General features: G+C 44.0%; 1 protein-coding gene across 13 annotated transcripts in view; it reads right to left on the bottom strand.

Annotated features, from left to right (window-relative positions):
- BACH1 (BTB domain and CNC homolog 1) overlaps positions 1-13,882 on the bottom strand; it is a 263,756-nt gene that overhangs the window by 198,904 nt on the left and 50,970 nt on the right. For 4 of the 13 annotated variants that reach the window (XR_010125296.1, XR_008496363.2, XR_010125297.1 and 1 more), the window contains exon 5: positions 10,194-10,373. Coding sequence is in view for 1 of the 13 variants with exons in the window: in XM_063659839.1 (XP_063515909.1) it covers positions 10,278-10,373 (96 nt within the window). In the remaining 12 variants the exon portion in view is untranslated. Of the gene's footprint in view, positions 1-112; positions 459-769; positions 8,481-9,345; positions 9,431-10,045; positions 10,374-13,882 lie in introns of those variants that run through there. The other 9 variants (XR_010125298.1, XR_010125299.1, XR_008496360.2 and 6 more) reach the window with 7 other exon arrangements.

The raw sequence follows: 13,882 nt of genomic DNA, 5'->3' as shown, positions 1-13,882 counted from the left end.
TTTTTATTACTAAGAACTCAATTTGGAACAGGCCACCCAATATCATCTTGTAAGAGTGGCTTTTCTTTAAAGCAATCACCTTTTCATTTACCTTGTGTGAGAAAAACAAAGCTCCTTATCAAGCGCGACTTTATTAACAATTACATCAGAATGACATGGGTCCTTATTAAAGACAGTATACAAGCGAGATTTTGCATATGCTTTGTGCAGATAAATCATGAGCTCCATAGTGAAGTTATGTAAATGGAGATGCGTTTTTGCTTTTATGAAATACACTGGGTTATAAATACTCTGACCTTGTTTATAGAGGAAGCTGGTTTGTTCACTTAATGAAGACATTAATTTGCCATTCAGTTTAGACTGATTACTCATTAGCTGCTCTCTCCTGACCAACAACTCTGACTTACAAACTCAGGCTGGTGATCGGATCGTAGGTAGTGGTGTGCTGCCATCTATAGCTGGAACGAGAAAAAGATCAAAGTGCAGCAAGGTCTGCAAAGCCACAACTACTAAAAAGAGTTACAGTGTCAAAACATTAACAATTTTTTTTTAAAAGCTAGACAAAAAAAATACACTCCAAGTTCTACAACTACGGCTCTTTCCCCTTGTTAAAATCATTGTAAGGTATTGATTGATTTGCAAGCAAAATAAAACCTAGATAAAGCAAGCTGTATAATATCCCAGCTGCAAAGCCTTAACCCAGTTATTGTTGGTGGGGCAGGTGCAAAAACATCTGCAGTACTGATAACTCAAATGGCACAAGACCTACTGTAATCATTTTCCAAGTCAGCTACTGCTTGCCTTTGCCCAGAATTCATGTCAGGATTTCTTTTTCCACTCTTCAGTCTTTTTCCTACTCCAGGATGCCGCCATCAGCAACATTCAACAAACATTTTTGGAGACCCTACTATGTTCCAGCCATTGTCCTGCTTGAGATGCTGCACAGACCAAACGCATCTCCTGGCCTTGTGATGCTTACATTCTAGTGGAGTGAGACAGACATTAAACACTAGACTAAGTAAATGAGCTCATTCTTTACTATGTTGGGAGGTGGCAGGCATTACAAAGAGAGAAAACAAGAGGGCAGGATATGGGGATGGGGATTGGAGGTAGAATGGTAGGAAGGAGGAAGCATGCGGTTTTTTTTTTTTTTTTTTGAGACAGGGTCTTGCTCTGTTGCCCCAGGCTAGAGTGCAGTGGTGCCATCTCGGCTCACTGCAACCTCCACCTCGTGGGTTCAAGCGATTCTCCTGTCTCAGCCTCCTGAGCAGCTGGGATTACAGGTGTGCGCCACCACACCCGGGTAATTTTTGTATTTTTAGTAGAGACAGGGTTTCGCCATGTTGGCCAGGCTGGTCTTGAACTCCTGACCTCAGGTGATCCACCCACCTCGGCCTCCCAAAGTGCTGGGATTACAGGCGTGAGCCACTGCGCCTGGCCAGATGCAGTCTTAATGTGGGCAGTCAGGGGAGCCTCACTGACAAGATGACAATGGGACAAACATGACATTCCCAGGAGTTCCCAGGAGAGGACAGGGGCCTGGGAATGAGGCCAGAGGGTTGGGGAGGGAGTTCATTGTGGAAGGCCTCTGAGGCCGCCGCCAAGATAGCAGCTTTTAGCTGAGTAAAAATACCACTTCTTGCTTTTAGATATCTGCCTGACGGACAGCTACGTTTTGTGAGCCCAAAGTATTTGAGACAGGTCTCAATTAATTTAGAAAGTTTATCTGCCAAGGCTAAGGACGTGCCTGTGACAGCGTCAGGAAGTCTTGGGTACATGATGATATGTACCCAAGTGGTCAGGGCACAGCTTGGTTTTATACATTTTAGCTTGATTTTATACATTGATGAGACCTCAATCGATATGCATAAGATGTACATTGGTTTGGTCCAGAAAGGTGGGACAACTCAAAGTAAGGGCTTCCAGGTCAGAGGTAGATAAGGGACAAAAGGTTTCATTCTTTGGGGTCTTTGATCAGCCTTTCACTGAATACATGTAAGGTGGAATGGATAGAGGAATAGTCACTGATGCCTTAGTCTGACTCAGTCAATCTGCATTTTTACATAAAAAATAGGTCAGAGGAAGCAATGAGAAATGCATTTGTCACAGGTGAGCAGAGCAATGATCAAGAGTTCTGTCTGTCCTCTGTCCTGGGCCTGTGAAGATAAGGTATCAATTAATATGGCCAGGATGAAGTTCAACAGAACTGTTTTAGGGTAAAGATCTTGAGGCTCACAAGGAGTTTCCTTGTGGGCAAATTGTGAGGGAGGTATGTAGCTTTTTTATTTTTATTTTTTTCTTTGTAGTTATTTTATTTAGGAATAAAATCAGAGGCAGGTTTGTCTGATGCAGTTCCGAGCTTGACTTTTCCCTTTGGCTTAGTGATTCTGGAGTCTTGAGATTTATTTTCCTTTCACGGTTTTTCCCATTTCTTTCTTTGCTTAAAATCATGTTTGATAGTTTTACGATCGTGGTGGTGGTTATTGTCTCAAGATTCATGAGTACTCGCAAAAGCAAATTTTAATAAATAACAACTGTTCACCCCAGATGGACTTCAGTATTTTTTTATTCACAGAGAGATTTTGATATACCTGGTTATAATCGTACTGGATACGTAAATCACTTGCTTTCATGTTTAGCACCTGTCATGAGTATTTTTCATTTTATTCCATGTTTACCATAAACATTTTGTTAGCTGAAAACTCATAAAGGGACAATCATTGTGTCAAACATTTGATTTTACTGTGAGGATTAAGTGAAAAAATTATAAAAAGAGCTGAGTACAGTGTCAAATCTTAGTTTGAGTAGAGATACAATATAGTGCTTTGCTTTTTTCCATTTCCAAAAGTTTATTCAAAATTATTTACTATGATAAATGCTATGATGGACATCTTGATATAAGAAGAAATTTTTATTATTATTATTATTATTATTGATTAATAATAGTCCTAAAATTTAAGATTATTGTTTTTCAGGATGGATTCCTTGGCATACAATTACTGGGTCAAATGTTATGGCTAGTTTAAAATGTTTTAAATAAAATATCAAATTGTTTCCCCAAAGCATAAAAGCTATTTTAAATACTACCCCCCTTGTGTTAGAATGCCAGTTTCACTCCCCCTCATTTTTTGTTTTCTAATTTGATATATTTTTTACTTCTTTCTATTTAGCACTTTTTACATTTCTTTCTTTCTTTCTTTCTTATTCTGAGACAGAGTCTCACTCTGTCACCCAGGCTGGAGTGCAGTGGTGTGATCTCAGCTTACTGCAACCTCTGCCTCCTGAGGTCAAGCAATCCTCCTGCTTCAGCCTCCCCAGTAGCTGGGATTACAGGCGCCCTCCACCACACCCGGCTAATTTTCGGATTTTTAGTAGAGATGAGGTTTCACCATGTTGGCCAGGCTGGTCTTGAACTCCTGATCTCGTGATCCACTTGCCTCGGCCTCCCAAAGTGCTGGGATTACAGGCGTGAGCCACAGCACCCAGCCCACTTTTTATATTTCTAATGAGAAATAATGATAAAAATCTTCAAGAGCATGTTTAACCCACACAGGTTGCCTCCAAAGTCCCTGAGTTCCTGGTTACTGAGTGCTCCTGTTTTCTCTTTTGTCCTCTGCAGGCCCATGTCTGTTGCTCCTTTGTCTTGCTGTAGTTTGGTGTTCTTTTTATTGGATATTGTCAGATGTGTAAAGATTGAAGATATTAGCCCTGTAGCTGTTGTTTGGATGACTCTTAAATCTTGAGGCCAAATTAGTTTTCACTTTTACGCTGAATTGCTAACATCAAATGTGCCCTTCCTGCCCCACCCATGAAGGAAAGGGCAGAGGAAGTGACAACCCCAAGGGCCCTCCCTCTCCCCTGTGTCCAGGGACGAGCATCCCCACTTCCAGTCACTCCAGCAGGGAAGTATAAGGAAAGGGCAGAAGAAATGAGGGGTGGACACCAGACCACAGGGACTAGCTCTCAAGGCATGTGGGGACTAGGTGAGTGGGAGAAGCAGATCACACTGACTCCACTAGATCCAGTAGGAGTAGCCAAAGCTGGAGCTATTATCTACATGAATATGGGGAACGAGTTACCCATTTGTTGTCCCCTACTTGAGGAGGGAATCAACACTGAAGTCTGGGCATTGGAAGGAACAAACTCAAGCTCCAGCTTTAAGCCTTCCCACAGGATGAAACTTTTCTTTATGCATCACAGAGAGAACAGGGATGGCTCTTGGAGTCCTTACTCAGACTCATGGGGCAACCCCACAACCAGTGGCATACCTAAGTAAGGAAATGATGTAGTAGCAAAAGGCTGGCCTCACTCTTTAAGGGTAGTTGTGGCAGTGGCCGTCTTAGTGTCAAAGGCTATCAAAATAATACAAGGAAAAGATCTCACTGTCTGGACTACTCATGATATAAATGGCACACTAGGTGCCAAAGGAAGTTTATGGCTGTCAGACAACCACCTACTCAGATACCAGGTGCTACTCATTGAGCGACTGATGCTTCAAATACATACATGCGTGGCCCTCAACCCTGCCACTTTTCTCCCAGAGGATGGGGAACCAATCGAGTACGACTGCCAACAAATTATAGTCCAGACTTACGCCGCCTGACATGATCTCTTAGACGTCCCCGTAGCTAATCCTGACCTTAACTTATATACCGATGGAAGTTCATTTGTGGAGAATGGGATACGAAGGGCAGTTTATGCCATAGTAACAGTACTTGAAAGTAAGCCTCTTCCCCCAGGGACCAGCGCCCCGTTAGCAGAACTAGTGGCACTGACCCAAGCCTTAGAACTGGGAAAGGGAAGAAGAATAAATGTATATACAGATAGCAAGTATGCTTATCTAATCCTACATACCCATGCTGCAATATGGAAAGAAAGGGAGTTACTAACCTCTGGGGGAACCCCCGTTAAATATCACAAAGAAACCATGGAGTTATTGCATGCAGTGCAAAAACCCAAGGAGGTGGCAGTCTTACACTGCCAAAGCCATCAAAAGGGGAAGGAGAGGGGAAAACAGCAGCATACGCAGCTGGCAGAGGCAACAGAAAGGAGAGAGAGAAAGAAAGAGACAGACAAAGAAGAAGTCAAAGAGAGAGAAAGAGATACAAGTAGTAAAGGAAAAACAGTGTACCCTATTCCATTAAAAGCCAGGGTAAATTTAAAACCTAAAATTGATAATTGAAGGTCTTCTCTGTAACCCTATAACACTCCAATATCACCTTGTTGTCAGTGTAAACAAGGGTGTAGCCTGAAAGCACTGAAGCCACTGACAACCCATAGCCTTCCTATCAAAAATCCTTAACCCAGCAGGTTTCCTAACAGGGATCTAAATCTTAATTAATTACCATACAAAGGTCTGACCAGATCTAGGAGGAACTCCCTTCAGGACAGGATGATAGATGGTTCCTTCCCAGCGACTAAGGAAAAAAGACACAATGGGTATTCAGTAAGTGATAAGGAAACTCTTGTAGAAGCAGTTAGGAAAATTGCCTAATAATTGGTCTGTTCAAACATGCAGCTGTTTGCACTCAGCCAAACCTTAAAGTACTTACAGAATCAGGAAGGAGCCATCTATACCAATTCTAAGTTAATATGGACTGAATGAGGTTTTATTAATAGCAAAGAAAAATTAAAACCCCAAACTTACAAGGTTTTCAACAAAAGTTTGCTAAAAGTTAACAGTGTAACATGTATTGTAGTAACTTCTAATCTTAGGAAATCAGACCCTATCTGTTCCCCTCAAAGCTCAAGTCCGTCAGTGCAGAGCCATACAATTAATACCCCTACTTAATAGGGTTAGGAATGGCTACTGCTACAGGAACTGGAATAGCCAGTTTATCTACTTCATTATCCTACTACCACACACTCTCAAAGGATTTCTCAGATAGTTTGCAAGAAATAACGAAATCTATCCTTACTCTACAATCCCAAATAGACTCTTTGGCAGCAGTGACTCTCCAAAACCACCAAGGCCTAGACCTCCTCACTGCTGAGAAAGGAGGACTCTGCAACTTCTTAGGGCAAGAATGTTGTTTTTACACTAACCAGTCAGGGATAGTACGAGATGCCACCTGGCGTTTACAGGAAAAGGCTTCTGAAATCAGACAACGCCTTTCAAAACTCTTATACCAACCTCTGTAGTTGGGCAACATGGCTTCTCCCCTTTCTAGGTCCTGTGGCAGCCATCTTGCTATTACTCGCCTTCGGACCCTTATTTTTAACCTCCTTGTCAAATCTGTTTCCTCTAGAATAGAGGCCATCAAGCTACAGATGGTCTTACAAATGGAACCCCAAATGAGCTCAACTAACAACTTCTACTGAGGACCCCTGGACCAACCCACTGGCCCTTTCACTGGCCTAGAGAGTTCCCCTCTGGAGGACACTGCAACTGCAGGGACCCTTCTTTGCCTCTATCCAGCATGAAGTAGCTAGAGCAGTCATCGCCCAATTCCCAACAGCAGTGGGGTGTCCTGTTTAGAGGGGGTATTGAGAGGTGAAGCCGGCTGGGCTTCTGGGTTGGGTGGGGATTTGGAGAACTTTTCTGTCCAGCTAAAGGATTGTAAACACACCAATCAGCACTCTGTGTCTAGCTAAAGGTTTGTAAATGCACCAATCAGCACTCTGTAAAAACGCACCAATCAATGCTCTATGTCTAGCTAAGTGTTTGTAAACGCACCAATCAGCACTCTGTAAAAACGCACCAATCATTGCTCTGTGTCTAACTATGGGTTTGTAAACGCACCAAACAGCACTCTGTAAAAACGGACCAATCAGCACTCTGTGTCTAGCTAAAGGTTTGTAAACGCACCAATCAGCACTCTGCAAAAACAGACCAATCAGCACTCTGTAAAATGGACCAATCGGTGCTCTGTAAAATGGACCAATCAGCAGGATGTGGCACGGCCAAATAAGGGAATAAAAGCTGGCCACCCCAGTCAGCAGGGGCAACCCGCTCCGGTCCCCTTCCACGCTGTGGAAGCTTTGTTCTTTCACTCTTCGCAATAAATCTTGCTGCTGCAAGATCTTGCTTGCTTCTGATCTTCCTTCTCCTCTAGTGTTCCTTATCTCCGTTGTGGGTTCTTCTTTCCCAATCATCTGTATTCTTTTGGGGTCTGTCCTGGGCTGTCTCCTCTGTTCACCACACACACTCTTTTCAGGCAAGCTTTTCCTCTCACATAGCTTCAAAAGTGGACCATATGCCAAAGGCACAAATGTAAAGCTTTGGCCCAAATCTTCCTCCTGAGCAGAAGTCTTACACGTCAACCACCACATGGGTGCCGCACAGCATGCCTTGCCTGCAGTACACTCATCATTGAATTTAACACCTGGTTCCACAAACCTCTTCTGACCTCGTGTTCACCATCGCATTGAACAGAAACATCTTCCATTCTGTTGTTCAAGAAAGGAACCTGGGGATCGTCTGTGGTTCTATCTTTTTTACTAGCTCTTTTTCTACCTCAGGACAGTCATCTCTGCCATGTTTCATGAATCTGGCCACTGTTCTGATTTCCCACGAACACATCCCTGGTCCAGCCCACCTAACTTCTTGTCTGACTACAGCTGTGGCTTCTTACTGGTATCTCCCATTCCACTCTTCCCACTCCACAATCCACTCTCCTCACTGCAGCCAAAATAAACCATGAAACACAGGACTGATCATATCACACCTTTCAGAAGTTTCCCATTGTCCTTAAGATAAATGTCAAACTTCATCATATATCTGAGAAGGTCTGGACTCTTCTCACCCCCCTCCTCACTCACCACATGTCACTCCTCCAACCTGGAGCCCTCATTATCCCCGGCCACACATACATGGAATGCAACCACATCAAACATCTTTCAGCTCTACAAATAAACCACAAGAGGCCCTCTCTCATCCCTCAGCCTTTGCATATGCAATTGCCTTGGCTCAAAACATGCTTCCTCTTCACCCAGCTTCCTGCTCATCTTTTAGAGCTCCATTGGTTGACCATGAGCAATCCTTCAGCTTCTGTACCTGAGGGTAAATCTCAGATTTTCTCTTTCAAAGCAGCCTCCCTCCCTGGAGGAAGCCCTGTTGAATAGGATCCCCTTGGAAATGACCTCAGACAAACAGTCCTCATTTAGGTTCCACATCTGGTGGCTGAAGTCCTATAACTTTTACCCCTACCAGTGCCAATTCTACTTCTTCCCAAATGCCACTCTATTCTGCTGCCACAGAAGTTTCATCCATCTACTCAAGCAATATTTTTTATGCATAACATGCCAGTCCTTTGTGTCTCCCAAACTCTAAGTGACTCATGTCAAGGCTTTTTTAGTGGGCATCTCATAGCCCCCCTCACTAATATTAAGAAGGTTAGAGTCCCAGCACTACCACATTTTCTAACAAAATTCTCTATCTTCTCCAAAAAACTCTTCTTAGTCTTTTCAGCCTTTAGGCTGGAGGTGGGTGGTCAGCTAAGAATTCCAAAAATGCTTCTTGGCCAGTTCCTTCTCAAATGCTGCAAAGGAGATGGAGGTTAATTTTGGCAAGTTGGAGGAACAGAGAAGGGACCTCTGACAAAAAGGTACTAAGAAAAGAAGGGGGTGACACGTGGCACGTGGCACGTGGCTAGTGGGTACTGAATTGGATGGTGCCATTCTGTATAAGACAATGAAAGCTTATTGCATGCTAGCTGTGTCATGGGGCCTTCTGGTAGACACTCTTCCATACATTGTTTCATTTGATTCTTACTACAACCATACAACATTGGTTATTTCCTCTATTTTTTACTTACAACTTAGCCAAAAATAATTTGCAATGTGTAACCACTAAAACTCACTTTACCTCCTTCAGTTCTTACATCTTCTCAGTGAGGCCTTCCATTGCCATTTCTTAAAAAACTGTAACCAGCCAGGCACGGTGGCTCATGCCTGTAATTCCAACCCTTTGGGAGGCCAAGGCAGGCAGATCATGAGGTCAGGAGTTCAAGACCAGCCTGGCAAACATAGTGAAACCCCATCTCTACTAAAAATACAAAAATTAGGCTGGATGCAGTGGCTCACGCCTGTAATCTCAGCACTTTGGGAGGCTGAGGTGGGTGGATCACCTGAGGTCAGGAGTTCAAGATTGGCCTGGCCAACATGGTGAAACCCCATCTCTACTAAAAAATACAAAAATTAGCCAGGCTTGGTGGCGGGCACCTGTAGTCCCAGCTACTTGGGAGGCTGAGACAGGAGAATTGCTTGAACCTGGAAGGTAGAGGGTGCAGTGAGCTGAAATCACACCACTTGCAACAGAGCAAGACTCCATCTCAAAAAAAAAAAAAAAAAAAAAAAGAACAACAACAACAAAAACAAATATTAGCCAAGTGTGGTGGCACGCACCTGTCGTCCCAGCTACTTGGGAAGCTGAGGCAGGAGAATCACTTGAACCTGGCAGGCAGAGGTTGCAATGAGCTGAGACTCCAGCCTGGGCAACAGAGCAAATTAAAGAGGGCATTCAATGCAGTGAATTGATTTGAATTTTCACGAGGTGTGAGTAGAAGTTTGAGTCAGTCTTACTTTGATCTCAAGGACCAGAAGTCCCAACATGAAAGACATACATATAAGGAAATTCTATCTGAGAGACATTAAGTAGTTTTCCTTTGGCTATACTGCGGCTAAGCATCAAAACCAGGCTTTAAAACTAGGTCTGGGCCGGGAGCGGTGACTCACGCCTGTAATCCCAGCACTTTTGGAGGCCGAAGCGGGTGGATCACTTGAGGTCAGGAGTTCAAGACCAGCCTGGCCAACATGTGAAACCCCATCTCTACCAAAAATACAAAAATTAGCCAGATGTGGTGGTGCACGCCTATAATCCTAGCTACTTGGGAGGCTGAGGCAGGAGAATGGCTTGAACCCAGGAGGCAGAGGTTGCTGTGAGCTCTGATCACGCCACTGCACTCCAGCCTGGGCAACAAAGTGAGACTCCATCTCAAAAAAAAAAAAAGAAAACTAGGTCTGTCTCACTGCAGGTTTATGTTCTTTCTATTCCTCCCCATAGTTCCTGTACTTTCTGAAGGCGCTTGGATTTGTAACTGAGTCATTGCTTAAATTTGTGCAATTCTTTTAGTCCTTAAGTGCATACTTCATACTCACCCTATTTTAAGTATGCTGGCAGCTGTCTGCTCTCCCAGGCCCTAGTAAACACAAGTTCAGGCTATTAAGTGCTTTTACTAGCCAAATTCTCCTACCTTATCTTAGCAGCTACGTGCTCTACTCTTCATTCCTGTGTTAAACTTCATCCTTGATTCCACATTAAGCTTCCCTCACAGATGTTACTGTTTAGCTGAAACAGAGCTGTCTGAGCAGGTATCCAAAGTTCTCAGAATGGTATGGAACACTTCTTGGCACATCAGATTTTCCACAGAACCCTGAAACAGAACCCCTCAAATATCAGATGTTGAGCATAGTAGATGAGGTCTTTTAAAACCCAGAGTAAACGCTAAAATGAGATGAAAACACAGTGCTTAAAAAGAGTTCTTTCTTCAGAAAATCTTAAGGTTTTAATAGTAGTCCTGTGCCCAGCAGTTAAGGCTATCATTTAAATCAAAGCAAGGAAAACATAAGCATGCTTATTTCACAAAGGAAGATTCTCTGAAATTAATAGCTCAAGGGAGAACTACTGTCAGTTTCTGAGGTGGACCAAATAGGTATTACTTTAGAAAGCTTAAGTTCCAGTGGATATTTTCATATAGTGTGCTGGGTATTGTTAACAGGATCTCCTGCCAAGAGATTCATATCACATGGGAAACCTGCATATCAAGATGGTATCTGGAAAATTATTTAGGTCCAGTCTCGTGAAAGAAGGAAATTAACTGTTTAGAAAACAGCTGACTTTTGGGACAGTGATTAAGTATAAACTAAGAGTGCAGAATGAAAATAGTGTCTGTTTTAAAAGGCGGCTGTTTTAAAATGAAAAGGTAATGTGCTCAATTTTTAAATATTTTCCATGATCTTTGCATTTATACTTTAAGAATAACGTGGATCATAGAGATGAGGAAGAGGAAAAAGAAGTGTTTGCAGTTAAACACAAGGTCAGGCTTGGCTTTTAAACCTGAACCTATGTTCCCACTAGTAGTGGAGTGTGCAGATGAGAGAGCAAGTTTGTGGCTTTCATGGAAGTCTGCTCCTCTTCTGGGGTATCTTTCTCTTTCTCTTCTTGCAAGCTTCTCAAAGCCCCCAGACTCTGCCTCCATGTAATTCCTTTCCACATTCTTCCCTTCACCTTCTACACTCTGGCCCTGGAACATGATCTTCCCTCAACCCTGCAGAGATGGAGTGTGCTGGCTGATTGATAAATCTGAAAGTAACTGGTTGTCCTCTGCCCTGCGTGGCCATTCTTCCTCTTGAGATGTGCCTGTCTCCAAATAGCACCACTAGCACTCTATGCCTCCACACCACCATGCTGATTAGCGGAGTATAGGTGGTGCTGTGCTGCCCAGAGGAAAATCTCCCTTCATGGAAACCAAGGGTGGAAAAGTTATTTCCCTCTAACAAGAAACAACCTGATAAGGTCAACTTGACTCATTCTGGAGTTTGCACTAGGCTGTCATGCTAAGCTACTCCATTATCAGCAACTGAGGTTTTGTTTTGGTTTCCTATCTACCATTCCTTTATTTTCTCTCTCAAATTCTTCATAGCTCAGGAAAGGAATATGCAATGCTCCTTTGGAAACCCAACATTTGGCAGGGCGGCATTGTATACAGACATTGAAACATCAAAAGCAGAAGAGCAGAGTTTGGGTAGTAAGAGACGCATGTGATTGGGAGTCTTGTGAACCATGGGGTGCGGTAGAGGCCGTGACATTTTACCTTCGATTGTACATGGAGGTTTGTATTAGGCCAAGTCGGTTTTTACAGGAGTGATGCTGGTCTGGGTAAGAGGTTCTAAAGCAGGCTGTGAGCATATTGAATCTAGAGGATCGTTGTGGCTTACGATGTTTTTCCTCAGAGAATGACTTTCTGTGGAGCCCTAACTGGTCTCCTTAGGCCTTTGGAGAGGCTGGGGGTAAGAGGCATCTTAAGTGAAAGGCGCAAGGACTTCAGAAGAGATATGGAGCGCCTTTCACAGTGCAATTCCTTCAGGGACTCAGGAGTTTAACTGGCTCAATGCCAAGAGTCTAAGTGGCTCGACGTTAATAATGAGACACTCACAAGATTATCACAGCATTTGCACCACCTGTTTTGAAATCAAGCCAATCCCCAGCCATGAGAGCAGCTGTCCAAGAAAAATTATGTTCTTAGAACACGGCACCTGGTGTGCCCAAAGGCTGTGGAAGGTACTCAGTGGTAACTAAGGCAAGGAAAGTCAATGGGGAAAATCCTTCCCCCTGATGCCTGTCAGTCAACACCCACTTTCTGGAATGTACTACCCATGATCTTAAACCCAACTGGCAGAAATTCCCTCCACACCCCTCACGGACTGCAAGAGGCCCTAGAAAGTGAGTGCAACATGGCATAAATTAAATGTGAGCAGCAGCCTGTGGGCCCCTCTCCATCAACAGCAACACAGCAGTTTCACAAGGAAAGGCCCAGCGCCCACAGGTGCTTGGCAGGGCAGGCGGCCTCAAGATGCCACTGCTGCAGTTTCCAGGAGAAAAGCAGACTTCACGGGCCTTTTAGGTGTAGCTGGGAAAAAATAACAGGTACTGATTTTCACCTATTTTCAAGGCAGCTGCGTTCCAACGTACTACACAGTGCTTGTAAGGTTCTAGCTTCTAACTGGTAGTGCCAGGCCACTGTGGCCCTTGCTGTATCAGCCACCCCAAATTCCATTCTGCATTCAGGCGCAAGGAGGGAACCATGAAGGGACCTTGGATCCATGTGGTTCATCTATAGTTGATTCTGGACTGCTTAAATCTATGTAAAGATACTTTTTTTTTTTTTTTTTTTTTTTTGAGACAGAGTCTCGCTCTGTCGCCCAGGCTGGAGAGCAGTGGCGCTATCTCAGCTCACTGCAAGCTCCGCCTCCTGAATTGACGCCATTCTCCCGCCTCAGCCTCCCGAGTAGCTGGGACTACAGGCGCCCGCCACCATGCCCGGCTAATTTTTTGTATTTTTAGTAGAGATGGGGTTTCATCGTGTTAGCGAGGATGGTCTCGATCTCCTGACCTCGTGATCCGCCCACCTCGGCCTCCCAAAGTGCTGGGATTATAGGCGTGAGCCACCGTGCCAGGCTGTAAAGATAGATTTAAGATGCCTCCTCCATCCCTGGGAGGCAACTTTCTTAGGCCTAAACATGCATTGTGGCTCAGGCCTGAAAACGCCTGTATACAGGGATGTGGGCTCAGAGCCCCTAGAGGGAGCCCTCACTCAACAGTCCAGGTACCAGAAACAGCTTGTTGGAAGGGAAAATGTAAATTAAGGTGTCATGCAATGGTGGTCTTTCCCCCAGGAATGATCAGTGTATACGGCCAAAATTAAGCCCTTTTTGAGCGTCCTTCCAATAGAAATTAGGATCACGAGTTGTGAGTTACAGAACACTGGGGCATCTTTGGGGAACTGAAACCAAGATTTTTTTTTCTCCAGATACTACTGAGGTTCTACTATGGTCTTTGGCAGCACTAGGTACTGAGCTGTGGGAGCAGTGTTGTATGGGATGACTGCTTTAGTACCTGGGAATTAGCTTGTTTCGAAACAAGTGTGGTTGTGGGGCCAAGGCTATGATAATTTTGTGGTTAACTCTTCTGACTCTAAAGTGAGCACATCAGAGACTCAGCCTCAAACCTAGTTCCTTCTGGAGCACAGTAGGAACAATCACTCTCTTAAAGACAATTCCAGCTACAGACACTTGAAAGAATCTCAACTGGACCTAGGCATCAAGAACTCCTCTGGCCAAGGCTGATCTGAATGAGAAATCTGGCAGGATAGTCTTGGGATTT

The sequence above is a fragment of the Pongo pygmaeus genome, chromosome 22, assembly GCF_028885625.2.
Source record: "Pongo pygmaeus isolate AG05252 chromosome 22, NHGRI_mPonPyg2-v2.0_pri, whole genome shotgun sequence".
NCBI classification, from domain to species: domain Eukaryota; kingdom Metazoa; phylum Chordata; class Mammalia; order Primates; family Hominidae; genus Pongo; species Pongo pygmaeus.
This window is presented reverse-complemented; position numbering and strand designations above follow the sequence as displayed.